This window comes from Branchiostoma lanceolatum, chromosome 8, assembly GCF_035083965.1.
Source record: "Branchiostoma lanceolatum isolate klBraLanc5 chromosome 8, klBraLanc5.hap2, whole genome shotgun sequence".
Lineage (NCBI taxonomy): Eukaryota > Metazoa > Chordata > Leptocardii > Amphioxiformes > Branchiostomatidae > Branchiostoma > Branchiostoma lanceolatum.
The window spans coordinates 11,271,464-11,299,438 of record NC_089729.1 but is presented as its reverse complement, the minus strand read 5'-3'; the positions used below and the strand labels follow the sequence as shown (position 1 = coordinate 11,299,438).

At 40.3% G+C, this 27,975-nt stretch overlaps 3 protein-coding genes and 1 long non-coding RNA gene across 4 annotated transcripts in view; 3 read left to right on the top strand and 1 right to left on the bottom strand.

Moving 5' to 3' along the window:
• Positions 1–132: 132 nt before the first annotated feature.
• On the bottom strand, positions 133–10,451 carry LOC136440971 (uncharacterized). Its single transcript, XR_010756737.1, has 4 exons — positions 10,194–10,451; positions 2,649–2,814; positions 2,053–2,181; positions 133–196 (listed from the first exon to the last, which is right to left on the bottom strand). It is a non-coding gene; the product is annotated as an uncharacterized lncRNA (long non-coding RNA).
• A 420-nt stretch (positions 10,452–10,871) lies between these two features.
• LOC136440970 (kelch-like protein diablo) lies at positions 10,872–20,895 on the top strand. The gene is made up of 9 exons (XM_066437180.1): positions 10,872–11,407; positions 11,927–12,694; positions 13,177–13,363; positions 14,230–14,376; positions 14,841–14,972; positions 15,824–16,000; positions 16,468–16,614; positions 17,632–17,797; positions 18,334–20,895. The coding sequence occupies exons 2-9, from the start codon at positions 11,963–11,965 to the stop codon at positions 18,503–18,505; spliced, it is 1,860 nt and encodes a 619-aa protein (XP_066293277.1). The 5' UTR covers positions 10,872–11,407; positions 11,927–11,962; the 3' UTR covers positions 18,506–20,895.
• Positions 20,896–21,495: 600 nt separating this feature from the next.
• Positions 21,496–24,886, top strand: LOC136439625 (piggyBac transposable element-derived protein 4-like). The gene is made up of 2 exons (XM_066435077.1): positions 21,496–21,875; positions 22,325–24,886. The coding sequence occupies exons 1-2, from the start codon at positions 21,600–21,602 to the stop codon at positions 23,744–23,746; spliced, it is 1,698 nt and encodes a 565-aa protein (XP_066291174.1). The 5' UTR covers positions 21,496–21,599; the 3' UTR covers positions 23,747–24,886.
• A 956-nt stretch (positions 24,887–25,842) lies between these two features.
• The window catches only part of LOC136439626 (galactosylceramide sulfotransferase-like), an 8,422-nt gene continuing 6,289 nt past the window's right edge, over positions 25,843–27,975 (top strand). Inside the window, exons 1-3 of the mRNA XM_066435078.1 lie at positions 25,843–26,487; positions 26,994–27,165; positions 27,837–27,975. The exon at positions 27,837–27,975 is cut by the window's right edge and continues 184 nt beyond it. Of these exons, the coding sequence (XP_066291175.1) occupies positions 27,002–27,165; positions 27,837–27,975 (303 nt within the window). The 5' untranslated portion in view covers positions 25,843–26,487; positions 26,994–27,001. The remainder of the gene's footprint in view (positions 26,488–26,993; positions 27,166–27,836) is intronic.

Genomic DNA, 27,975 nt, shown 5'->3' with positions numbered 1-27,975 from the left:
TTTGAACAATGACTTTGTCGTGGAAGAACCACTTTTTGATTATCATTGACGCACCGCAGTAAATCTAACAATAAATATATTTCCCACATACGCCACAAAACGTCTCATTTCTGAACGTATAGATTGTTATTACCTTCTTCAGGGCATAATGCATAACCTCCACATTCCTCCCGAGACGCTCCTCCTTCAGTGGAAACTGGAAACGGCAGCAATGTAAATTTCACTCACGTGATCTTTATATTTATATCAATCAAAAGAGTCATTGCATATTCCTACCATGTGGTCTATAGCTAAATTAAGCCAGATTTATGATCTTTTCAAGCAGATTTAAACTATACTATAGAGGAGAGATATCAATGACGTTGTTGTCACAGAAACTAACACTGTTCTTTATGTTGGTGTCCCTATTTGCATTAAAATGAAGCGTTGCTCAAAACACGGTGGTCTGTCACTAGGGAATTCATTCCCGTTGCTACGTGCGTTCGACGAGGTATTGGGTTACACGCGGCAACATTTTGGCTAACGGCAAAACATTCGTAAATAAACATGATTGTTTTCAGGTTTTAGGAAACACGATTTTTCAGGCAAACATCGCAAAGGCCTGGCTTTCAATGTCAATGAATATCTCTTATTTTCATGTTTTTCGTCGACCAGGAACAAAACAAACTTTGTGTTTTGGGGATTTTTTAATACGTGTATCTGATTCTTAGTACAGTTATAGTTAATATCGACAAATCTGTGAAAAAAATGGCATTTTTTTACACTTTCGCACTCAATTACCCATAATTTATTATTAGAAAATCCCCAAAACACAAACCTCGGTAAAACCGTTACGGTCATTTTGAGCCGTCAATGAGGTAAGGTGGATGTTTTTTGGAGCCGCCCTTTACGATGTTTGAACGCATGTCATGCCGCACGGATAGGGGGAGGGGATAATTGACACCGGCGTAAACAACCCTTCTAATATTCAAGGTCACCAAAAATGACGCCAGTAGCTTCGTTACATGTTAGATATCCACAACAAAGTGCCAGCATAGATATACTCTACAGAAAACAGGTAAAATTTGTGGAAAATATATTTTTTCTCCTGATGCGGGGATAGGGGTCCGACCGCGCGTGTTTACAGTAATGACCGCAGGTGACCAAAGATCGAACGCGCGTGATTTAGAACATCATGGAACAGCGTTCGAATTCGGCTGGACATGGGAGTTTCTGAGCGTGAATTTGACCACCGTGAAAGTGCATGGCGCCTTTGAGCTTTATCTGCAAGATGGGAAATAGTCTTGTGTCATTTTTTTCTCTGAGCTTTAGACACTTAAAGATAATCATCTTGAGGTGTCAGAAGATCTAACTGTCCTGGAACGTTTGAGGTATACGATTTACTGACTGATAGCATCGTAATTTATACTAAAATGGTAGCAGACGCACCGCATCACGTGAATATATGTTCACATGATTTCTTGTTAGATTCGCTACTGCGTCGGTATCTTAATTCACAGCAACCATATGCATGGGGGGGGGGCTGATTAGTAGTAGACTGGTTTATTCGTCATCATGTGACAGACAGGCCTCATGGCAGCCCTTATAAGGCTGAATTGCGAGGCTAAATACATCGTAGATAATTGCGTGTCACAAATCAGGCAACGATTAAAAGTTTCAATAAATATCAGTTAAAACAATTGATAAGACTATTCAAAATATTGCACAATCATTTACTGAGTTTTACACGGGATAAAGGGTGCGCCCGGAATATAACATTACAATTTTTCCAATAGTTCATATCATGAATACATCCAAAAGTGTATATATATATATATTACAACAACAGTGTTAATAGAGTCATGTTTGTTTAGAGTTCATTGAGCAGTTCAACAATGGCAGGAATGGCCTGTAGCGCTTTGATCCAGAGGGTTGCTGGTACTACTAATGATTAGTCAAATAGATGGTATTTAGTGAATGGACTGGAATAGATGGAATTTAGTGAGTGGACTGGAATAGGTGGAATTTAGTGGATGGACTGAGCAAAACACCCATGCCCAAGAACTGACTTACCGCAATGGCTCCCAGCTTTGCAACAGCGAAGTACAAGTAGACCCACTCTGGCCTGTAATCAAAGAGCCACGCTACTACGTCACCACGTGTTGTACCTATGGCCTTGAGCCCTGCTGCCAGTTTACTTGCCTGGAGGAACGGGAACTGGGGATGTCAGGTTGTGATGTGACACAATTGTAACAAAACAGTGCTGGTGTGAAGAAAAGTGACGCAAACAAAGTTTAAAAGAAAAACCAAAACGCCATGAATGAAATTCAAAGTGAGCAATGTATTTTGATTTTCATGATAACTAACATACGTTTAGCTTGAAAGTTCATATCTGTATTGGTAGAAATCAGTCTAAAACAACTTTTAACTGTAATTTCCAACACAAAAAATTCGATTGTACAACACCAGTCTTTGTGACGTCATCAAGTTGTAAAGTCGAAAATTTGGGTAAGTCCAAGTTTTTGTTGTTGTTGGAAATTATAGTTAAAACATACGTTAATTCCTGAAACAATACAATTTACTTATACATTTTGCATGAATCGTAAACAAACGTGGTTCTGAATAGCCATTCGTATACTAGTATTCGGAAGAACAATGGATATCATTGCCTTTTTTTGCAAGTCGGCGTACGTCACCCTTTGGCCGGTCTTTTTGAAGACATACGCCTCTCTGTCCGGCCATCGTGCTGCGGTATCGTCCAACAGCTGGCCAAAGGTCACCTCCATGAGTGGGTCGTCTACCGCGCCCCGGAAGATACTCATGACGAAATACTTTCTGTTAAACAAGAAATGCTTTTTTAAGCTGGCATTGGGTGACGATATGTGATCCAAATAATAGGTTATTCTCCAAGCAGAGGTTTTGGTCGGGGGGGTAGTAGTGGCCGGTTTTTTTTTTACGTTGGCCTCCCATTGAATTAATTCTTGAAAAACGAGGGAGGTCGTCAATGACATCAAAATATGCGTAAGGTGGCGCTATGTCAACAAGCACAACAATAGCGTATCGATAAAACAAATGAGTGTGAATTTACGACCGAGGGCGCGGCTTCATTGGAAACAACTTGAATTCAGGATGCCTCTCTACGCTCCACGCTAAATTATGAAGCTTCCCAATGCATTATGCAGGACTGAAATACGGCCTAACTTTACTACGTCGTGGTGACACAAAGGTACGATGTAGTTCTCTTCAACAACGACGTGCTTTTGGACGGAGTACGACACACTGCGTGAAAACAAAGATTTCCACAAGTTTGCAAGCTTGGACACTATGGTGAAACCTGACATTTCCTTGCTGTGTACACGACTTTCATACCCCGTGTCTCCAAGCTTGGACACAAGTGTACACAAAAGTGCACACAAAGTGTCCAAAGTTTCCCACCTTATGAATCTTCCCGTGCCGGTACTAATTAACAATGATAGTAGAGACTTGTGAAGTGTGTGAAAATTTATCTCGAGCAAGGAGTTCCTTGCCAGAGTAATTTTGCCCCGGGTAAAATGACGTAAACGTATAATTAAAAATAACTCATTGTGTAAACCCCTGTTACGTGTCTACATAATCGGGAAAGTCTAAAATACTGGCGCCAAACGATAGCGCATGCATTTAAGATAAATTGGACCTTCAACAAAGCCCTCAAACCTTCTGACCTGTCTAAGAAAACACTCAAGTGCAAACCATTGACCAACAGAAACATGGCCAACATTACCATTCCCGTAACGTCCAAGGAGTATCGGAAAAACTCAGACGTATCTTCCAAAACTTCAACATTGCCACTAACTTCAAACCTCACTCAACTCTCAGGCAGAAATTGGTCCATCCAAAAGACAGGCCTGAAAAAGGCATCAAAGCCAATGTCATCTACAAACTAAAATGTGAGGAACCGAACTGCAACAACATGTACATTGGGGAGACAAGTCGACCACTAAGAGAAAGGTACAAGGAACATTGCAGAAAGAGCGCTAACCGCTACTCCTCTGCCATTTTCCACCATCTAAAACACAACCAGGGACACTCATTCAATCTTGAATCCACGGACATCCTAGATCGTGAAGAACGCTGGTTCGAACGGGGAATTAGAGAAGCAATATATGAGAGGATGTACAACCCCGCCCTCAACAGGAAAGGGGGTCTACGCGTTGAACTTTCAGGCACTTGGGATAATGTACTGCCCACCACCCACCACCCACCACCCCCGGACGAACAACATTTAGTTACTGTACTAAAATCAACAGTAGCTAATTGAACTATTGGCACAAAACTTTGTCTTGAATTAATCTTCTTTTAAAGACCACTTCAAGACATCCTAAATTGTCTTAACCTCATTAACAGGTCTATTCAGAGTTTGGTATAAAACCTGGTGTTCTCAGTCCTATCGTTAGTCACTGACGAAAGACAGTGGATGCTGTCTGAAACGTCTGACTGTTTCAAAATTTTATCCAGTTACTTGAGTAACTATTTTTGGCGTACCTTACTACCTGGATGTCTAACTGTCATCAACGCAAATTGTGTGTTGTATTGAAAAAAAATGCTATTATTTCACTCTTATAAACATTGTCGTATGAGTTGGAGTCGTTGGTTAAGGAGAACTCCAGCATTGCCTGCTTTGTGTTTTCATTGCAAACATTGAGGCGTCTCTTGGTGCAATTTTGACTCACATTTGTTTAAGCTAAAGCCTGAGTCAAGTTGTAAACAAAGCCAACAGTTCCTGTTTCACATCACTGCTCCATAGGTATATAAAATACTTGTGATTTGGATTCGAAACCTTGTCCCCAAACCTGGACCGTACGTCATCGCCATAGCCTCTACAAGGCCCCGTGGATGACTGGGGATAATAGTAGAAATTAGCCAAATAGGGTGAATAGTATGCTAAGGGAGTCGCCTACGGAGAGAGGGTTCAACTTGTAAGCAAATATTCTCCCTATAACCGGCGTAGTTAGTTTATCATCGACTATTCACGATCTTCTGTATTTGTGTCTATGATCTACGAGTTGATATGAATCTGTGCTTTTGTGAAATAGTCATTTGCCCGTTGTAAAAACAAACACCAATTTGATGTGTATTGTGCCGCCTGGGGTTTTGTTTCTATGACAAGGGTGACAAAAAACTAAACGTACACTATGTAAATCTTATCTGTCTGTATGCATTTTCAGTACCGACTGTGATGTTCGTTCAAGTCACATGAATCTAGACCGCTATGTTTATCACTTTGATTAATAGAAATATTAACTACGTCACACACGAATTATTATCGAAATAGGTCCGTGTCTCCGTACAACACACACACACACACACACACACACACACACACACACACACACGCACACACACACACACACACACACACACACACACACACACACACACACACAACATGTTCACCATGCACTGAATGGCGTCCATCGCCTTTTAGTAAATGTTGTATTGGAACACGTTATATATTTGACTCGATGTATTCTAATTTTTTCGCCATCCTTGGCAGGTATTTTTTGACTGAGAAAAACTAGTAATCAGGCTGTTCAAAAATGAATTTATGCAATAGACATTATGATACAAGGTGTTTCACAGGTAATTGTGTCTGTGTCAATGCAAATTCTAGTAAAACTACAGTTCCACGAACACATTATCTTCGCCAAATAATCAAGGCTTATTATGGAGAGTGATTAATATTTACATGCCTATCACCCCCTGCAAATTTGATCATGCACCATACTATTTGGAAGTTATGATGGGGCGAATGAGTGTACTCTCCAAGCAGAGGAGTCGGTCTGGCTGGTTTTTGACGTGTTTTTAGGTGTTTTTGTCAGGCTTTCCATTTTGTCCCCTTTTCGTTATGTCGCCAACCGTGTTGCACAAAAATGCCTAAACTGAACGCGTTAAAAACCAGCAGGACCCACACCTCTGCTTGGAGAATAGTTTATTTATTTGACCTACATGTACGTTTATGCAAGGCCATCTGTTTACATGACCTTTAATACACTGTCCCATGTCCCATAATGCAATGCAGTGGGTTAACAAACTTTCCTAACTAATTATGCAAATTAGCTCCTGATTTGCATAATCAGTCATTGATTATGTAAGGCACCATCTGAGCTCCCTACATACCAAACATCACGACGATCTGTCGACCCCTTCTCAAGTTATTCATGCCCGAATGTCAAAACAAAAACACCCACTGCAGCTCTTAACAAGCCGCTAGGGGGGCCAAATTTACAGAACTTACTTTCTGTGGCATGAACTATCTACCACATAAAAATCATGACCATAGCACTTTCAGAAAATATGCCCCTAAATTTTGAAGCTCCGCTGCAGTACCTTAGGTACCCGCTAGAAGGCCCATTATCGAACCTGACCTTCCTTTTTGTAAACCCTACCCATCCACTAAATATCATACGGATCCATCAACAGCTTCTCGAGTTATGCTGGCGACATACAAATACACATCCACACAAAGCCCGCTGCAGTACCGACGGAAAACACCAGGGGAACCATTTTTGAACTTGACCCCCATTTCCACAACATCTACACACCTGCAAAAAATCATGAAGATCCATCAACGTTTCCGTCACTTTTTTTGCCTACATACAAACACAAAAAAATGCAAAGTCCGCTGCAGTACTGTTGAAAAACGCAAGGTAAACCATTTTCGAACTTGACCTTCCTTTGCACAACCACTACACACCTACCAAAAATCATAAAGATTCATTGAAGCTTTCTTGAGTTATGCTCCTGACATACATTCAGACCCACCCAACAGATTTTTCAACCGGAAACATAATCTTCTCCGAGTACAAGTACTCGGCGAAGATAAAAAGGCACAGCCAATAGTATCTCTGGCTAGCACGCGGTTTAAAAAGCAGGGGCCAATCACCGTTCCTGTCACCATTTTCAAATCTTTCAGTTTGTATTTCAGGAGCCCGTGTCGTTGTGTGCGGATATGTGTTGCTGCCATCCCTGTGTCTGGATACTAGCGTGGGTTATGTGACGGTGCCTGGAATCATTTTGAGCTTCTTTTCTATCCTACGACAAGACTGATGCCAGGCGTTTGAACACAGAACATCGGGACAGGAAGCTACCGTTGTGACTTCCTTGTAAATGACTTTTGAGTATTGCTTCGCCCCGCACTTTTTGTAGGATAAAGAACATGAAGAATGTGGACACTACAACGGCGTGTCTCTCTGGATGCAGCAAAGCAACCTTTTAATAGGAGCTACGAGTCATACGGATAATGCGGCTAGGTTTCAGTCCGACACTACTGCGCCACTGGACAATTCAGCCTGACTACCTCAGTTCGATGAAAATGATGACTTTCTGCCTCTTCAGAGCAGCAGTTAGACAGAATTGTAGACAACAACATTTGAAATCCATGTAGAATTCGAAACAAACAATGCATGTAGCTGTTAACCTAATATATTTGTTAGCGTTTCGTACATGTTTCTAAATAATGTTATATGTATCTGAATTATTTTGTAAATCTTCATTCAGACACTTCGTGCGTTTTTACCTTTTTTCTTGGTATTGTTAGCTTAGTCTGAGTGTAACTGTAAACGTTTTAAAAGATTGCATGTGTTAATGTTAATATATGTAGTTGAGTTAATGGCTGGAATGTATTGGTTGCTGAACAGTGAATAAAATGTCAATCTATCATGAATGATCGTCCAATGCCGCAGGCAAATCAAGCTGATATGTGGGCATCCGTATATGGTAACCGGAGGTAATGATAGCTGGAGCTACTTTTATGTCCCATATGGATGAATACAACCTAAATTTCTCCATTTTCAGATTAAATGTACCACCAAGATAAACATCTTTCGTTTTAAAACGTGGGAATTGATTGGTCAAGGGTAACCTTTATAGATAGTGACTAAAATATAACTTGTTTAGTCCCGGCTGATGGCCGATAGATAGATAGATAGAAAACATGATACCGTTTCATTAATTTCTTTCAAGATCCTTGGCGTACATGTCTGGCCTCCTGTGGGGGCTGTCCTTCTACTTATGAAATGTCCTGCTTCTGGAGAAAACAACGTAGCTAGAAAAAATTGAAACATTTGAAGCAGAATCTGAATTTAAATGGGTCACGCTGGATAACCACCATTCAGCGTAGCACACCAGCACTGAAAATGGTAGTAGTTGTCAAAAAAGGGGGGAATATTTCATCAGAGGATGTGGAGAGCCATTGTAGTAGAGTATGTGCAGAGTCAATTCCACATTACCGAGAGGGTAATGTGCGCCGCTGAGAATGCGATGGCAAACCGTTGGAAGTTCGTCGACGATCTGAATATGATCGAGAGTCGTCATAGAAACGCACCTTCTACGATTCAACACGATCTAGATGAGCTGAATAATTGGTCTGCGACTCACAAAATGAAGCTCCATCCGAAAAAGTGCAAGGTGGTGCACCCACACTTCTCAAGAACTGTCCCACCTTTACCAACAGTCAAGATAGATATTCACCCCCTACAGGAGGTCAAAGTGGCCAAGTTGTTGGGACTGTACATGCAAGCAGACCTGCGATGGAACGCCCATGTTGACCACATGGTAAAGAAAGGTGGCATGAGACTGTTTCTGCTTAGAAAATTGAAAGCATTCCGACTGCCCACAGAAGATTTAGTCACCATCTACACAAGTTACGTCCGACCGGTGTGCGAGTATGCCGTACCAGCGTGGCATCCGGGCCTCACTCAAGCACAACGTAACCAGCTGGAGAAAATCCAAACGCGTGCCGCTTTGAGAACCATCCTCGGTAAAAACTACACACAATATGCAGATGCCTGTCTTCTACTTGGCCTTGAGACTTTGGAGCTACGGAGAGACCACCTGTGCTTGGCTTTTGCCAGAAAACTCCTCCAATCGCACGAGTACCGTCATTGGTTCCCTCCTCGGAGGGGTGACATTAGCGGGCGAAAAACACGGTCTAGCAACCAGCTTGACTCCTTCAGAACAAGAACAGAGCGCTTTAAGAAAAGCCCGATGCCCTACATGGCCATGCTTCTGAACAATTTTTGACTCTACCAGTTCCTTGTGATAGTGGACATTTTGTGTTTAATGTAATGTAACAAGCATCTATGGTAGATTCTTGGCTGTGATTGTACATCAATATTTTATTGGGATCGTGATTTATATGTAAATGTATTTTAAAGGGAATGACCTCAGTTGACTATAATTGCGATTTTAAACACTGTAACACCAGCGCAATTCAGGTAACTACGGAAACCTGCGATGCTGTTGTTTGTTGTCTGTAAAAAGTTGTGCAATAATAATAAACCATTCATCAATCATCAGGGTGTTTGTTGCCTCTTGTTCTAACATTTGCAAAACCTTTGTAACAATCTAAGGAAGATAAGTGACTGTTTAGAACAATTTCCAACATTCATTTGATGTTCTAAATAGTTTCTGCTGTGTTCCAACATGTTAGACAAATTTCTAACATTGCACATGTTATTTGTATTATTTTCGAAACTGTTGGAAAATAGGTTGATCACTTGTTCCTACATGTGCCAACATTATAACAACATGGTATAACTGGGTCAGTGGGATGGGAACAGGGCAATTCACACATCCCTTCAAAGTACTACAGTATAGGGGATTAGGCCTGGGTGCCATGCATAGACACCTCAAGACAAAAGTCCAGACGTGAAATCTAAAAATATACAGAGGCAGACAATAGATTGTGATTAGCACCCACTTTTATGGGGGCAATAACCCGAATCTACCATTTGAAAAATGATGCAAGTTGTTCCAACATGTTCGAAAAGTGAAACAATTACATGGATGTTTGAAAATTGTTCTAAATAAAGAGATATTTGTGCAATTACTTTTCAAATAGTTCCAACATATATAAATTAGTTCAAACATGTTCAAACTTTCATTCTTGATTGTTGGAACAATTTAGAACTATTTTGACTGGAATAGTCTTTTATCTAAAATTGTTTGAACTCACTAGCAATATTACCTGAAAACCCTCTCGGTGACATGGAATTGACTCTACAGCTTTGGTTACAAATGACAAATCTGTCCAACCCTTGTCAAATTATTCAACCTTTTTAGCAACTTACGGAATCGAGAATAGACAACAATTCTTCCGCATCAAACCGTTGAAAAACTTTTCATCCTGTCCATCGTCGATTAATGAAAGAACAACAAAAAATCTCAGAACCTACTTCTTTCCTGTTGAAGAGGAACAGCAGTTGGCGACACGGCCGGCGGACCTCAGGATGTTTCAGTAGCGTTCTGATCTTTGATCAGGATTAATAGTGGAGGGGAAAGAATGCGGTCCCTCCAGTCAGCAAGACAACTACATTTATGTATAAAGCAAGACAACTACTTTTATTGTATAAAGGGGGGGAGCAAAACAAAACAGACTGCGCACCCGTTTGTGAATTAGAGCAAGGTTAGAAAAGTTTGACAACGCTTTACGCACAATTCATCAAGTACGTTTTACGCTATAGCTACTGATTCCGGGTAGCTACTACGCATTACGTAGAATTAAAGTGCTCAATAACGTTCAACGCAAAATACGCAGATTACACTCTTCGTTGAATTGGAGTGGTCGGCAAGACGGCAACGCTCTACGTAAAATTTAAACGGCTCATTACGCTCTACGTATAAGGGCATGCAGCCCCCCGGCCCCCCTCCTCTAGGCTCGTCGAGTCTCAGAAAGAACGGTGACAGATTTTGACTTTGCGGACGACATCTCCAACACAACAGAAAGAGCTCGTATCCTCCTTGCAGAGGTGGAACGACACTGTGGGAGGATCGGCCTACATCTAAACGCGAAAAAGACCAAAGTCATGGCTTGCAAGTTGCAACTCAACCGACGAGAAAGTAGCCTCTGTTGATGGCACACAGCTTGAGATTGTCAAGGACTTCAGATACTTGGGTGGATGGATTGCTTCAAAAGCGCATGACATCAAAGTGAGGCGAGCCCTTGCTTAGCCACCCTACACAACATGAGACATTAGCTAACGTTGTACCTCCGAATGTCACTCTTGTGATGTACTTTATTTTCAAAGTTACAAACTATGCAACAAAGCAAATAAAATGTCATATCATCTTGATTAGCGACACCAGGGCTACAGCACGTAAATCTTAAATATGGATTACATCTGCTCCCATCTTGTTTGAATCCACGCATACCTCATGTTTTCATGTTTTCCAAACACACATCGTGCATAGCGCTGGCGCATATTTGCTCCGTACAAGTGTGCCATCTTACGATAAACATCGGAACTGCACTATCAACATTCCGGTCAGCCGCACTGCACTATGGGAATAACTCAAGATGGCCGTCGGTGCTGCAAAGTTTGTGGAAAACAAAATTTCAAGCGTTGATTTCTCTACAAATTCGGCACTTGAAGTCTTCCTGTCAAGCTAGGTACGTACTAAAAAGCTGTATTGTTTTATTGGAGTGGTCTTTATTGACGTGAACTTAATGATTACTGCATGTGAGCTACATATTTTGGAGGAGGCCTTATAGAGGAGAATCGCTTTGACCAACTTGCTTTGACAAACCAAACCAGTTACTGATTCAGCCATATGTACATATTTTCTGGCAAAACAAAAATGTGTAGCTGTACATTTTGAAAATTGCGTCCCAGGCCTTTCACATAATTTTAACATGAATGAAGAGGCCTCTTTGTCAGTTTTCTGGTTTAACTCGAATATATATTATAACGTTTAACATGGCATAGAATATAATAGTTAACTTTGATAAGCTATAGCTGTGACTATTGTTTCAAACGTGAACTCAAAACCACTGCAAACATTCCAATTTCTCCCTATTGCAAAATTTATTCCCCCCCCCCGAACATTTCTGCATTTACACTAATTACAGTATTAAAGAATAATCACAAAATTCTTAATGTATGCTCACTACTGTACTGTGTATGTACAGGGTATTCCGTCTCACTGATGACCTCACAGCTGAGCCATGGCGTCTTTGCTGCGACCGCGGTTTGAGAGCGAGCAGTCCTTCAGCAGTACCGACCTGAACGACAGCGGTGTTTCCAACGAGACCGACACGGCGGACGAGTACGTCTTCAAGGAATCCAACCACCCCATCCAGATCCTAGAGGGTCTGAACTCTCTACGCCAAACAGGGTCCTTCTGCGACGTTAGCTTATGCGTGGACGGTATTGAGTTTCCCTGCCACCGTGCAGTCCTCGCGTCATTTAGCCCATACTTCAAAGCCATGTTTTCCAACGAACTTGCCGAAAGCCACCAGGAGAAGGTCACGATCAACGGTGTGGAAGCCCCGATGATCGAACTACTACTCGGTTACGCGTACACGTCGGAAATCGTGATAACGAAGATGAACGTGCAGTCGCTGTTGGCCGCGGCGAACCTACTCGAGGTGCTGCCGGTTCGGGACGCGTGCTGTGCGTTTATGGAGAAACACATGGACGAGAGCAACTGTCTGGGGATTCACTGTTTTGCGGAGGCACATGCCTGCTCCGAACTTCAAGATAAAGCAAAGAGTTACGTTTTGACGTCGTTTCCCGAGGTGTGCCAACAGGAGGAGTTCCTCACGCTTTCGCAGGGGAAGGTCGTGGAGTTCATCTCGGACGACAAACTGAACGTGGAGAAAGAAGAGGACGTCTTTGACGCAGTCGTTCGCTGGTTGAACGCAGATACCGGGTCAAGAAGACACGACTTTCATAAGGTTTGTATTAATCATGTTTGTGTATGTTTAACCTTCAGCCTGCAAAGGTAGTGGTTTGGCACTGAATCTGTACCGGTTATGGGGTAAGGCAGCAGGGAGAAGGTTAAACAGGAGACTCAAGAGCCTGAGGCCATAGGAATCATTCCCATCATGCATCACACCCCATGGGTCTGCATGAAGGGGCACTACTCTCACTATACAGGATTATAGATTATTTGTTCATCTGTGAATGAAAAGTTGGTTAGCTCCCCCATTAGTTTAAGAGAGGCATATATAAACATTCACAACTTGTTGATTGACAATATTTTCTCCAAATGTCATAAAACTATTTGTCTTAAAAAGATAAATGTATTTAAAACAGTAATTATTGATACTGATTTAATTTGAAGAAGACTTATTAATCATCTGTTACACTGTGTGATGTGGAAAAGCAAAGTGATCCAACAGACACCTTTATGTAACCCCCCCCCCCCACCCCACAGGTGCTGGAGCAGGTACGACTGCCCCTGTTAAGTCCGTATCACCTGTTAGACTGTGTGGACAGCCACAGTGTGATCCAACAGTCACCACCATGTAGGCGCCTGTTAGAAGAAGCGAAGAACTACCAGTTGCTGGAGGACCGTAGGGGGGAGATGTTCAGCCCTCGTACACGCCCCAGGAGATCCACAGGTATGGACAGATAATGTAATGGTGGAAAGAATAACAATATGCACTTGGATGTCACATTCAATGTACTTTTATTGCGGGTAAAGATATACATATGCCAATTCATTTGAAGAAAACTTAAGGGAAGAGGCTAAGAAACAGAGAATATACTCCCATGGGCAATAGCTTTGGGACTAAAATAAAGGGAAGTCTACACCACTTTGTACAACAAACAGTGTAGACTCTCCTTTACTTTAGTCTAAACATGTTTCTTCCAGTTCATGATCAGTATCCCATTTTAATTTGAGAAACTACAGAATGATTAAATTGTTGTGGCCTTAATTCATCAGATAGGCATTTTGAGTTTTCCTCAATGCATCTGCTATATCAGTGAAATGGCCTGTGCAAAAAAATCCATAATTTGAGTTTTTATTATGCATACAGTATCAAACTTTTGAATCGAAAATCAAGCAGTACTAAGCAGTTTCTGAAAACTTAAGTCAAAAGTTAGAGTTGCCAATGGTAAGTGGTGTTTTGATTTTCATATCTTGCAACATAAGGACACAGCATTTCCAAAAATAATTTCATCAGGTAGCAAATAGGATATGGGAGATTCTTTATACACCAATCTCACCTGCTAACGTTTCGATGTCTATCAGACACCTTCTTCAGAGCTTCTGACTGGAGTACTGCTTCTCACCACTATAAGTAGCCGATGTAGGTGGCGCTTTTGCGGTGAGAACACTGTCCCAAATATGGCTAAGTTTGTATCCCCCCTCGTCTCGGTTCATCACCGTGTCTTCCTTATCCAGACCGCCTCCTTACTCCACCGGGTGCGTCTGTTATCCTCTCTGTTGATGACCTTGACAGCATTTTCTTTCTTCCCACAGGCACAGTTGAAGTCATCATCGCGGTTGGAGGTGAGGATGACAAAGTTGTTCTGCGAAGCGTGGAAAGTTACGACCCAACCATGGGGCAGTGGCGCACACTGGCCTGTCTGCCGTTTGCAGTCAGCAAGCACGGACTGGTTGTTTCAGGTTGGTGGTAGTCATAATCTGTTAATTTCATTTATTCTGTACAATTCAAATGTTATATGCTTCTGTTGATATTTTCTTTTAGGCCACTAATATGGTTCTTTGCAACCAACATGTAAACCCATTTTGTTGATTTGCATGAGAAACTGACTGTAGAAATTTCTCATTTTACATTTTGTAAATCGACACATCTGTGCAGTAACCATTGCAAGGCTTGAAATATATTTTTGGGAATAGGTGCACCTAGTCTGAAACTTCTTCAAGATAATAAAGGAAGGCTTTTATGTTCATTAAATTGACTGTCAATAAAAAATAAACAACATTGGAAGAGACTTTTGAAGTAGCAACTTGTGTGGATTGCAAAACCGTTATAATCACTATTATAGGTTGTAGTCTATAGATATCAAAGAGCACGTACTATGTTTGTAAAAAGATAATGATGCAAAAGAATCCTTTTTCCACTAAAGGTAACAACACGTTGTACATGGCTGGAGGAGAGTTCCCTGATGGTTCAGCCAGTAAGGACATGTGGAAGTACGACCCTATATTTGATGTGTGGACAGAGATGGCTCCAATGAATGTACCCAGGTCTGAACTAGGTGAGGTTTTTTAAAACCTTTTATTGCATTTCACATGAACAAAAACAATATGATTTTGAGAAGAACAGGAAAACATACTATAAGTAAAATAAATATGACGGATCCTGTCAAATAAATACATGAACATAATATATAAGCGGAAAGGAAACTGAATGCAAATCATGTATATTGAATTGGTAAACAAGGAAAATAAATATGAACTAGGTGAGTTAACATGTGCTAGTGATATCAATTATTTGACATGCCTGTAGATTTCATAATTGAGAATTTAGAGCTCGACAAAAAGGACAGTCAAGCTCAAAATTTTTTTGCCTGCCAAAAATTAGAATCCAGTCGTAGAGCCCCGGAATAAAATAATTTTTAGTTCTGGTTTATATGAAAGGGCTTCCGTTTGACATATTTGTTCATTGACATTGAAATTTTCACATCAAAATTTCGATATGTCACCTATTCTAGAATTAGTTATAAAGTTTGACTAGCAGGTTGACTAAAAATTCTCCACCATTCGAGGACTCAAAATGTACATGTACTAGTACATTCAATTTATGAGAGGTGTAAACTGGAATGTCTTTGAACAATGGTCTGTTTTTACTATTCAGAATTTTTGTTTTCCAGAATTGTTCTAAGGAATTCAGATACAACAGTGTTGTTGAGTGTTTGAATTTGTTTGATCATTTAGTAAGAGAATTATATCATCTACATCTACATAGTTGTTGCCCCCAAATAACCCCTTCAGGGGCATAGTAGGGGGGGAGTTGAGGTCCCGGGCTAAGGCGAATATGTTAATATGTTTGAGTTAGCTATAGTATATATTATGTATTCTGAATAAAAATCATGGTTCGTTTTTACAGGACTTGCTATGCTGGATGGATTTGTATATGCTGTCGGTGGTTGGGAGGGATCATCACGACTGGACTCTGTAGAACGATACAGCCCGGCAACCAACTCATGGGCCTTCGTGGCGCCCATGAAGATGGCGGTCACCAGTCCCGCCATGGTGGCGTACAACGGGAAACTTTACGTCACGGGTAACATTCTGATCTAATTTCAGTATAACATTGTCCAGGTAGAACCTTGCACTCAAACTGCAAGCATTTGCATGTACAGACACAGGTACACATTTGAATAGATTATTGCAATACTTTCTTGCAAAATGTTTCATTGTTATAGCTCTACTAATTTTGAGAACAAAAATCTACCTCATAATCTTGTACAACCTTTCACACAGGACATTGTAACTTTTCTCTAAATTGACAACTATTACTGTATATCTGGAAATTTTTGTGATGGTTTCATTTTCCTGTTTATTGCTGTAGCCTCTCAGTTGAAGCATTGAAGTAACACTGTACATGTACCAAAAATTGTCTCAACTGAGACCTCAAAACAATGCGAAAAAATCCTCTGCCTTCCTACTCCAAAATTAAGTCCCTGTAGAAATTAATGAATTTACGGTAACCTTTAACAATTGCCATTTCTTGAATCTGTCACCCCACAGGAGGAGCTGTACTTGAAGACGGAGATGGGATAGACCTTGTGCAGTGCTACGACCCTAAGACTAAGGCCTGGATGGAGCTGCACCCCATGCTGATTGCACGATCAGGCTCCGCAGCATGTGTACTCAAGGGATTCATCTATGTCATAGGTAAGGCTTGAAAAAACAGTCATCTTGATTCAGTTTTATCCAGAACAGAACTCTAGAACACAGGCAAAATTAGAATAGGATATAATCCCAGGTCATATGGTGCATAGGGCAGTGCCAATCTCTGTTTCCTCAGCCCTTCGGCCACATAGGTGTGTAAATATAGAATACAACACGGTGTATTCCGTATTGCCCGAGTTACCGGCCGGACTGCGAGTCACATCGCCCGAAGGCCGGAGTGCGATGCGACCCGTGGGAGCCGAGGGTCGGGACCGAGGGTGATGCGGAATACACCGTGTTGTATTCAATTCATGTCATCACAGCTCACCTCACCTATCCCTTGCCCTCATTTTTGGTCGTTGGGGCACCATGAATAGATCCTCCTCCTCCTCACTCTGTCCTCTGCTGCTCTCACTGGTTCCGATATGCTTAGTCCTGTCCACTCTTATATGTTATCTTCCCACCGTTTTCTCTGTCTTCCTCTCTTTTGGCCACCTGGCACTGTCCCTTGTAGTATAGTTTTTGTAAGCCCTGACGATCATACCACATGTCATACCCACCCGAAAAAAACACATTTCAATGAGAAATGCGCCTGAAGTTGAGAGTTTTGTGTCCTAGAACAAAAAAATCGTAACAACACTAATGATACAAGTAGAAACATGTGTGATACCGAAAATCATCACACGATGTGGAACACCCGTATCAAACGTTTTCACAGCCCAGGTATGACATAAGCACTGATATCATACTACAGAAGGTATGTTAAGCACAGAAGCAGCATGTATACCATATTTCCTCGGTATCACTATCAGTGCTAGTATTACTCTCTTAAACCATAAAGCCACCACATGCAAAGCCATCACACTCTACCCATGCTTTGTACATTATCTTATTATAAACTTTCCTTTATACATATTGCACCTCCTTTTATAGCCTATGTAAGATTAGTACCTGTACATTGAACACCACAGGTAAGTATCTGACTCGTTTTCCATGATGTTGTCTTGCCCCCCTCCCCAGGTGGTTGGCATGCCTCCACAGAGAACACCAATAAGGTGGAGCGGTACGACGTGGAGAGGAACATCTGGGAGAGCAGGGCGCCGATGAACGAGCGCCGGTACAGGCCGGGCGTGGCTATCGTGGACGGGAAGATATACGTGTGCGGAGGAGAGGAAGGATGGGACAGGTGAGATATGCTTTCCTACATCATAGTACATGTATGTTTAACATGTACAGTAACATGCTGCCATTGTTTTTTTCACTTAAAGTTTAATTGGGAATTGTTGCTTTACTTACCCATGCATGTTGTACACTTAAGAACTTATTCACTAAGTGGTTTTGAAATAGTTTTCACAAGTAGATTTTATTGATAGGTTATTTGATCAAGTAAATCATAAAGAGATTACTTAAAATCTTAAAAATTTATAGTGTATGACAGTGTTAAAGCACTTTCCATAGTCCTTGTTGTTGGAACAGGCTCCTAAATTTTGTCAGTAATTATCGACATACTTAAAGTAATCATTAAGAAGAACTTTTCATTGGTCAAAGTCTGTTTTCTTACAGTGTGTTTTTTAAGTGTGAGCAATAAAAAGAATACCCCTCAAGAGACAAAGCCATAAATCAAGCAAAGTTCTTAAGCCTAGATTCTGACATATACAATTGTAATATTAGGACTTCATGATGTATCACAACTATTATTGATAGACAATGTTCTCTATGCAGGTACCATGACACAATAGAGCGTTATGACGCAGAGACGGACAGCTGGGAGATCGTTGGTGAGATGCCCACCAGCCGTAGCTGGCTCAGCTGTGTCGCCATGCAGATGAGAATCAGCAAGCCTGCAGCGCCCCCTGACAGCGAGGCCGGTGCTGCAGCTTCAAGACCCTTGTAGGTGGCCAGGAACTTAAGCATTCGGAGTTGAAACATTAGGCCATGTTGATTTGATTACATGGAGGACATCCGTGCATGCATCAATGTTCGTCAGATTCCAAAAGTAAAAAAAGGTTTCCACCATACTGTAAATCATACAAAGCAGCTGCAACATAGTCGAATGAATGCCGTAAGTTCTAAAAATGATATTGGAAAACGCTACTTATGTCGTAGAATACCAAAATCAATGCCAAAGTCAAAGAAAGAACAAAAAAGAAGAACCTATATTTCGTTATATCATCGTGACCTTCCTGACCACATAGATTTTATAATAAAGGCAATTTTTTTTTGCTAAACTTTTTTTATTCGCACGCTCGCATCAGTTTTGGTGTTCCGGGAGGATGACATCCATATAAACAGATCAACATGGCCTAACTCTACTATAATGGAAAAACTGACATTGAAATAGAGACAGTCAAAACTGAGAAGAATCTTGTCTATAGGGACAGGTGGTCACAAAAGAGAGATTCTTAATGCTTGTATCAATGGGGAAATTATGTAATTCTAAGGGATCACCATAAAGTGATTACATTGGCTTGGTGGTCCTTATAGCGAGGTGATCACTGTAAAAGTTTGGGTGTACTGCCTAATGTAATCTAGTCAATTTTTTTATAGGATCATTAGATTCGGCGCAGAAACTGATGTTCTGCAAGTTTGAGCTAAAAATTTACTTCAAGATCCTGTGTCCATCCTACACCTGTTTTCTCTAATAATCAGCAATTTCTTATATTTTTGTATAGTAGCATGACAATATTATTGTATTTGTGATGTATCCATGATGCAGTATTTGCACTCAAGTATAAAGCATGGACTTCTGTGGCACATAGAAGTATGAAACATATAAATGTACCTTGTTGCGGGAAATTTGACAATCAATGACGACTATGTGCCTTGTGACAAGGAATCGAGGTACATGTATGTACATATACATTTGTACATGTAGTTGAACGAACACCATTTTTTTCATCATATGTGTATATTTCATCTATTTGAGGGCCTTTTTTCCTCATTGTAACTTAACCTTTATACTTGTAGGTACAAATATACCGTTATCTTTTCTAAATGTTCAAGTGGACATTGTATGTGATAATATCATACTTTTGAGCGAGTCAAGGCCAGGAGCCCAAAGTGCCATACATATGTATACAAATGTACGCAGTATATTACGGCTTCAATTACATAGTGGGGAAAGAAACTACAGTGTATGTTGAAATTTTTTTTTTTCAAATTGCAGTACTAATAAGCACTTTTGAGATTATGGTTACAAGATTTGAAGTAAGTGGAATCATGGTGGAAGACGAAGAGAAATAAGAAAGATAGATTAGAAGATGAAGGAAGAGGCAGAGGCTAGAGGCAACCTAGATGTGGTTGAGAAGCAAATTTGGAGCACAGCTTTGTTGTGGTAATGATGAAGTGGAAATACAACGACTTTTTTTTGCTGCTAGTAGCGTTTGCAAATCTACAATTGGAAGTACTCTCCAAGCAAAGTTGGTGGGGGAGATCGTCACCGTTTTTTCATATGCCCCGTTTTTTTTGTCTGTTCGCCCCCCTAGACTACTTTTTTTAATCAAAACATAACTTGATAGAAAGATTCGGTTGGACTTAGCTTGTTGCAATATGAGAAACGGTGCCTGAAAATTCTTTACATTTATACTTATAGGAATTTGTAACCATGTTTGGAAATTTAGGGTAGCAATGCTTTAAATGTTCTAGTATTGCTTGTTAGTTTTGTTAACGTTAGGTATTATGGAAAGAGTACATGTAAGACAATGTCATAATCATTGTTAGTCCCATTTCAAAGATATGTTTCGTCATTTGTAAATATGTTCAAGTTGTGGAAAGAATATTATATATTATGCATTAACATAACGACTTTTTGAAATATAATTGTAGCTAGCTGTTAGAAGTTATTTTTCAGCTAAGCAATCTAACATTCCTATTATACGTAAAAGCTTTGCTGTTTGTAAACTGTATCAGTTCCCTCAGGATTGAAAGTGTGTGAGCTTCATAGATTAGCCTTTTTTCTTTTTGTACTACTTTGTATTCATAATTATGTAAGATTATGTCTTCATTCCAAAAATTGTTTGATTGAATTGCATCATTCGGTATTGAATTATTGATTATTTAGAAGTAATACAGAAAAATAATGGTTTGTTTCATTATGTGAATAGGCATATGGTTACTGTAGCTCTGTGCCATTTCTAATTGCAAAACTATTACTAGGAGTGTGAACTATATATACATTGTACCCCTTGCTGTTAAGTCCTTTCAGAAACTAGTATCAAACTAGTTATGAAAGAAACAAAAGTTGATATTAAGTGCCTGAGAAACAATAAATGTCTTGTTCATGAACTCCTTTTTTTCTTAGGTTCAGTCATTTTTAGGCTTGTCAGATCAAGATAAGATTGTTATACAAAAGTTTGATTTGTTAATTCATGACACATAAGAGTTGGCCAATGAGTACGGAATGTCCTTTGCCATGACTTAATAAGAAATAGAAAAAAATGCACATTAGTCATCAATCATCATCCACTGTTTTGTTACATCTTTAGTCCTGAAAATGTCATCCATAGATATAAGTTATGCAAATTAAGGCTCATTTGCATGATTCCTGAGTGATTAAAATTGGACTTATTTGCAGGTAATTAAGGGTGGAAATTAACATTAGAGATGAAACTTGAAATTGAACCGAATTCCATTCATCTTTATTAAATATTCATTTCACGGAGGTTTGGCCTCTACAAACTCTTGTTTTGAACCTGTGACGTCAGGGTTAGAACTGACCATTTCAACCTAGGGGTCCCCAAATGCTTTAAAAAAATGGGCCAACTTCTTTTTAGACCAAATCTGAACGTCTGTAGTCTGCACTTTCTCATTGATCTAAGATTTCGACTGTATTTTTCCGAGAAAAGGCGTTATAAAGTGGTTCTACCTAGGCGCATGCGTAACTTTGGTGACCTTTGGCCTTCTGCTGCCAGCCTTTTGTTTCCTTGCAAGTTTGTTTTGATACCCGTGTTTTCGGTGACCGGTGGTGAATTCGTAGTATTTCTGCGGAAATGTCGATAGTTCAAGTCGAAGATGTGTTGGAGGGGCATGCTACTATTGATTCCGGCGACGAATTCCCTTTCTCGGATCCCGCTGAAAGTACGGAGAGTGAGACTGAGAGCGACTGCAAGGAAGAAGAAGACCATGGCGTTCGCAAACGAAGAGGACCTCAAACTGCCACGCGAACAGCTTCAAGTGCTCCCCGCTTGGAGGGTGGAGACTGTCCGAGTATAGATGGCGACGGCTTACCACAGGGTTTCAGTGAACAAGGTGGATTCAGTGACCAGGTGATTTCATTTTTACTGTTTCGCGATAATTTCCACTCGTCCGAATGAAATATGGGCGCTGCCATCTTGGGATTCTGACAGCTTCCAGTGTCGCGCCAAATTATAAGTGCCTTACCAAAGTGTTGCCAGCTGAGCTACTGCTACTTGTCCTTTTAGATGTATTTCAATGACAGCTCTTTATGTAAATTTTCCCTTGGAATGCTAATTCATATTTCTGATGAGTTGCAAATCTATATTGCTACAAATAGGATGACTTTTATAGATTATAATTTATATTTTTCTATCATAAACTCCAATCTGCTTTCTATTTCTTACTGTGATCGACAATACTGTTCTATGTTGTCCTATTGAAAAACTGAAGTTAAGGTTTGTACCTTGAATAAGATAGTTTTTTCTGATAACTTTTTATCCTAAACTGACGCGATGCTGTTTTCTTTTGCCTTTCTTAGGTTAGACTGCCCGATGATCCGAAACCTCTGGATTTCCTGACTCTCATGGTGCCCGACTCGGTTTACAAGACCTGCACAGAGCAGACCAATAAGTACGCCAGAGATTACCTTGCGGCCAACCCCAAAGCCGACCATAAGGGTTATTCGAGGGTGCACGGTTGGCCCGATGAAGGCATCTCCGAGGCCGAGATGAGGACATTCCTGGCGCTGAATATAGCGATGGGACTTGTGCATCAAGAGGACATCGGGGACTACTGGAGCAGGGATGAAGTGATGGAGACACCCTTCTTCCCATCCATCATGAGACGGGACAGGTTTCTCCTCATCTTGAAGTTCTTCCATCTCAGTGATAACGACACCTACCATCCCCGTGGCCATCCCCAGTACAACCCCATGCACAAACTGGGAACAATATACGAGACCCTGGTGGAAACATTCAAGAGGACATGGTACCCGGGACATCAGATTGGTGTAGATGAGGGCGTGGTTCCCTTCCGCGGCCACCCCAATTTTCGTAAACACAAGCCCGACAAGTACGGAGTTGGACTCAAGGCGTATCAACTGTGCGACGCAACAAACGGCTACTGCTGCCAGTTCCAGTTGTATGGGGGGAAGGGAAAGGAACTTTCAGCCAAAGGTATGAGACATGACATAGTGTCAAAGCTGGTGGAGCCTTACCTACAGAAAGGCCACATTCTGCACTACGACAACTGCTACACTTCTCCTCAGTTATTTCGGAACCTCTGTGATGCTGGGACAAAGGCTCATGGAACTAGGCACAACCGCAAGCTTGTAATTAGCACTCTGAAGTCTGTCTCTACAGGCAAATGTCGTCACTCAGAGAAAGAAATCACTCCGCCAGAGAGTCTTCAACAAGAGTACAATCAGTACATGTGTGCTTTTGACAGCTCCAACCTTTGCTTTAGGTCGAACATGTACAGGTTAAAGTGGTGGAAAAAGGCCTTCTTTCACATGTTCAGCCTTGCTCTTGTAAATGCCCACCTTTTGCAAAACGAGTACATGTCCGCCCATGGGAAGAAAGCTTTGTTGGAACACAAGGATTTTCAGAGGGAAGTAGTCAAGGAGCTTATTTCCACTTCGGGATACGAGAGGGTCGGACAGGAGAGAAGAAGCAGTGCCAGTGCCAGCAGCCTCTTGCGCCTAACTGAGCGACATTTCCTTAAGAAGATTCCTCAAACAGAGGGAGGCAGGTTTAGAAGCAGAACTTGCCAAGTCTGTGGTCCAGCAGAGAGGAAGTATCGCCGAGACCATGGATTTCTGGTCGCGAAGAGATCTGGCCATGAGTCTACTTACCAGTGTGAGGAGTGCCAGGTGGCCTTGTGTATCACGCCGTGTATGGAACTGTATCATACAGAGGTAAACTATCAGAAGGCCTGGATAAAGCTACAGCACCCAAATTAATGATTTCTTTCAGTACTACATGATGTAGTCTACATGATGGTCTACATGAATGAGATGTGCTAGTACTGTAGTGATGCCTGCAGTGCTCCTTTTTTCTCATGTATCATACATTATGTAATCCTGATGTTGTCAGGAAATCTCATGAGCTGTATTGTCCTGGTTTAAGTGGGTCTATGGGTGCTTGAGAGCACATTGTTTGGAAAAAAAGTGGAAAATGTATTTTTATTGCTTTTTCTAAATTTTCACCTATTTATCACCGTTTTAGTTTACATTGTCAAATTAATGTACATTCTTGGATAAAGTATGCATTCTAAAGTATGCATTCACCTGATAATGATATGCACCAGGACTTGCATGTACTATCTTTCATAAAGGTAGAATGGAGTGAAATATGCTGTAATATTTCAGCTTTTCAGATGAATAGTAGTTCAGCACCATTCCAATACCAAGATCTCCATGTACTAGTAGTTATAAAGTCATCTGTAGCAATACATGTGCCTCATGTACTCATGTATGTTGTCCTGATATATTCAGGAATGCTGTAGGTTTTATACGTGTACTCTTTAAACATGTATATGATTTAGATACATAATACAAAATGTGTATGAAATATCAAATAATGCATTATCGCCCTTACCTGAAAAGTACTACTGATACTGGACTTCATTTACAATAAATATTGTAAAGAAAGGCTTATAGTTTGCAATATATTGGTGTATAACACAATACAAGTTTTTTCTGAGAAAATAAACACATGTACAGGAAGTATTGTACTAGTCAAAATCACCAGCAGTTTAATTTCAATGGTTGCTTACAACAAGGAGGTTATAGTCCATAGAATTGCTTACAAAAAGAATCTGTGCAGAAATATTTCAAACACATTGACGTTGTTTGAGAAATGTTATCTACTATCTTAGCTGACGAACTTGGCAAGAAAACCAATGAAGAAAAAAAGTTGACACTTTTGACACCCCTACTATTCTTCATGGTCTATTCCATGGTTCATTGTTTACCGATGTCTCAAGTGTGCTTGCGTACAGGTGTAACCGACTCATGCTCAGGTGTTGCATTAGGAGGCCTACTATTGGTGTGGTCTATTGAAGGATCATGGTTAAAATAAAACGGAATTTTGTTTTCTTATTAGTGTTGTACAATGCCTTTGTTATGAAGCTGCCAAGCTTTCCAAGGTTCTTTTTCAACACAGGTAAGCAGAATCATCGATTTGATACGATTTTTAAAAAAAATACTTTATTTGACAATGATAAGTCAATCACTACAGAACCATAACGTTTAAGTTGTCACAACCAGCCTTTCGTTCTGGACGTATATCAGAACCTGAACGCATGCATTATCGAAGCGCCACTTCCGGGTCAAGAAAAATAGTAACCTTACCACAAAATCGATAAATAAATTTCCAACCAATAAAAACTCTTCCATTAGATTTTTAATGTAGAAGCATCCTAGACTATTTCTGATTGATTCATTCAATGCAGTACTCGAGTTCCACGACCTCATACGTTCACAGAATAATATCAAAATTACCGATTGATGCAAGTATCATATTCCCACCATTCACCAATATGGCGTTATATAGCATTCTCTCATCAATCATTCAATGTAGGTCTTCATTTGCCTAAATGATATTCATCGATATTCCCCTATTTTCCAGTGACATATGCCACATGTTTGAATGTCGATGACGGTTAGAAATCCAGGTATCAAATACGACATGAAAAAGTTACTCAAACAACTGGAGAGACTTTGAAAACACAGTGTATTTTTATACAATCAAATATACACATTTAGCTCTTGTTTTGTTTAATTAGAATCTCACTATGTCAATCATCAAATTCACTTACGCTATCTTGAAATACCAAACAATCATTTTTAAAATCTGCATCATTGAGGTTCTCACAGCACGTCATCCTTATAATCGAATCAACATGGGCTTATTATAGTACATAATGTTCTCATCAATTATTCAAATGAGGTCATTTGTATAATTGATCTTTATCGACATTCCTCGCTTTCTCAGTGATAGATGTCACATGTTTAAAAGTGCTTTCATGCAACGCAATGGATTTTACAAATTTCATCAAATATACATATTAGCTCCTGTTGGCACATATAGCATCTTACAATGTCAATCATTGCATTCACTTTTAGAATTAGCTATCTTCATACCAAAATGGTCAAACTAATTGGCTCTATTGAATGGAGGTTAATTTTTAGACTTTTGATGACCTTCTATCTACTGAAGCCCTTCAAATTATACATGCCTTGGAGCAATGCACGGAACAGAATTTAGCCAGTCTCCAATAATACCTCAGCTCAGGAACAAACCTGGACCCAGGCCAGCGGGAACAATTCTTACCATATACCAAGAAAAATGACAAGGCCGAAGACAATATGCGGTTGGTTACGCTTCATCAGTAACCTACAGGTGATCTCCGATTGTGCAGCCCTCTGCCAACCACGAACGCTACTTTTGTTAGGCATTCTTAGGGTTGAAGTTCGTATGCGGTATAAGAGTGGTCGAACCACTTTTTAGTGTGTACGTCATCACTACCCTACCTCGTTTGCTGAGTAACGATCAATCTGCATAAAAAAGAAAGCACATTTGTCGCTTTTTGTCGAAGGAAGAGTGGACTGAACATAATAAAGTATTACTATTTGGGGAAGCTGAGTGCCGGGGACAACATAGTGTGACCTCAACTTCACTGGGCTTCATCACAGTACAGGTAAAGATATTTTTGTTCTTATGATGGGACGGTTGTAAAGGTTATCGTGTCTTAATATTCTCGGCTTAACCGGTTCAAAGCCGCGGAAAAAGCCTTCAACAAATACAATTTCTTGATGCCTAGTGCCTGTTACAAACCTTCTTTCATGGAATTTGTGCAAATTAGTTACACCTAAGTTGTTTATTGTTTGTTTATTTTTGTCTCAATTTCTAAACTCACGTATATGAATGGCACCCACAGGCTTGACGTAAACAACATAGTAGAAAGTACATATCAAGAAGTTAGAATTATATAACAATTCTAAAACAGTATAACCATTTTAGAAATGTTGAAAATTCATTGGCCAAAGTCAGTAGTGGCTGTGGCGTGGTTGGGAGTCAAATATGAGTACCAAAGTACGTGTTTAGAAATGTAACAGAAGACAAAGAAAGACACATAACAAACAGTACCTTTATATTTAATGGAGGTAACAAGGCAACAATCCTGTGTATGCTTGCTTGATTCAGGGTCGTCAATGTTGAAGACAATGTTCTGTAGGACGAGAAGGACAATGACGACATGGAGCTGTGCACTTCTGACTCTTCTCGTCTTCGTAGGGCTCGGCTTTGTCTTAACAATCCTTCTTGAGGGTAGCCAGGCGCCTTCATATGCGCCACAACTTTACAAGATGCAGAGCAGGTAACTATGAAAGGCCAATCAAACAATTTCTAGTCCGTGTTTTTAATGTTCAGTGTGTAGCCTTTTTAACTGAACTAAATTACATGTTATGCATCAAAGTTATAATCCCTCTTCAGAGGGCTCCTGTAGCATTTCCTCATTAATCATGCAAATACATGTAACATAAAAATTTACATAACCTGCGTCTGATGATATTGAAGTTTATCCAACCTACGTCTGTCACTAGTATAGATATTTCATTATCTAACGCTACGGCACTAGGTATTATAGTTTCTTTCACTTATTATGCAAATCAGATCAGATCAGTCGGATCCTTTATTGTTCCTTTCAAACCAAATTACATATGTAATGATTATGAAGTTCCTGCCATTTCGCAGAACTGAAATTCAAATTCCCCTTATGAAATCAACCTAATTGCTATAATTTGACGCACCGTTACATTGGTCTTTACCAACAATACCTACAGGTCACAAATTCATACCTTCTAGACGTTATCCTGTTCTGAAATACCCCTGCAGTTCCAAAGGAAAGGTACAAGGGAGCCCGAATGTATATATGTTACATCTTCCCAATTGCCGGAAAACGAATTCTAAGGTAATGCAAATGCAACAAAATATTTTGTGTCATGTTACAAAAATAGCAAAAAAGGTATCTCTGGGCAAATGTTTCAGGATTCGAGCTGAAGCTCATCACGACAACAAAGAGGAAACCGACAATAAGATCCACACTTGCAGCCCACGAAGTAAATACGTCTTCATCGCAACCCATAAAACAGGGACCGTCACCACTTCCAACGTCTTCCAAAGATAC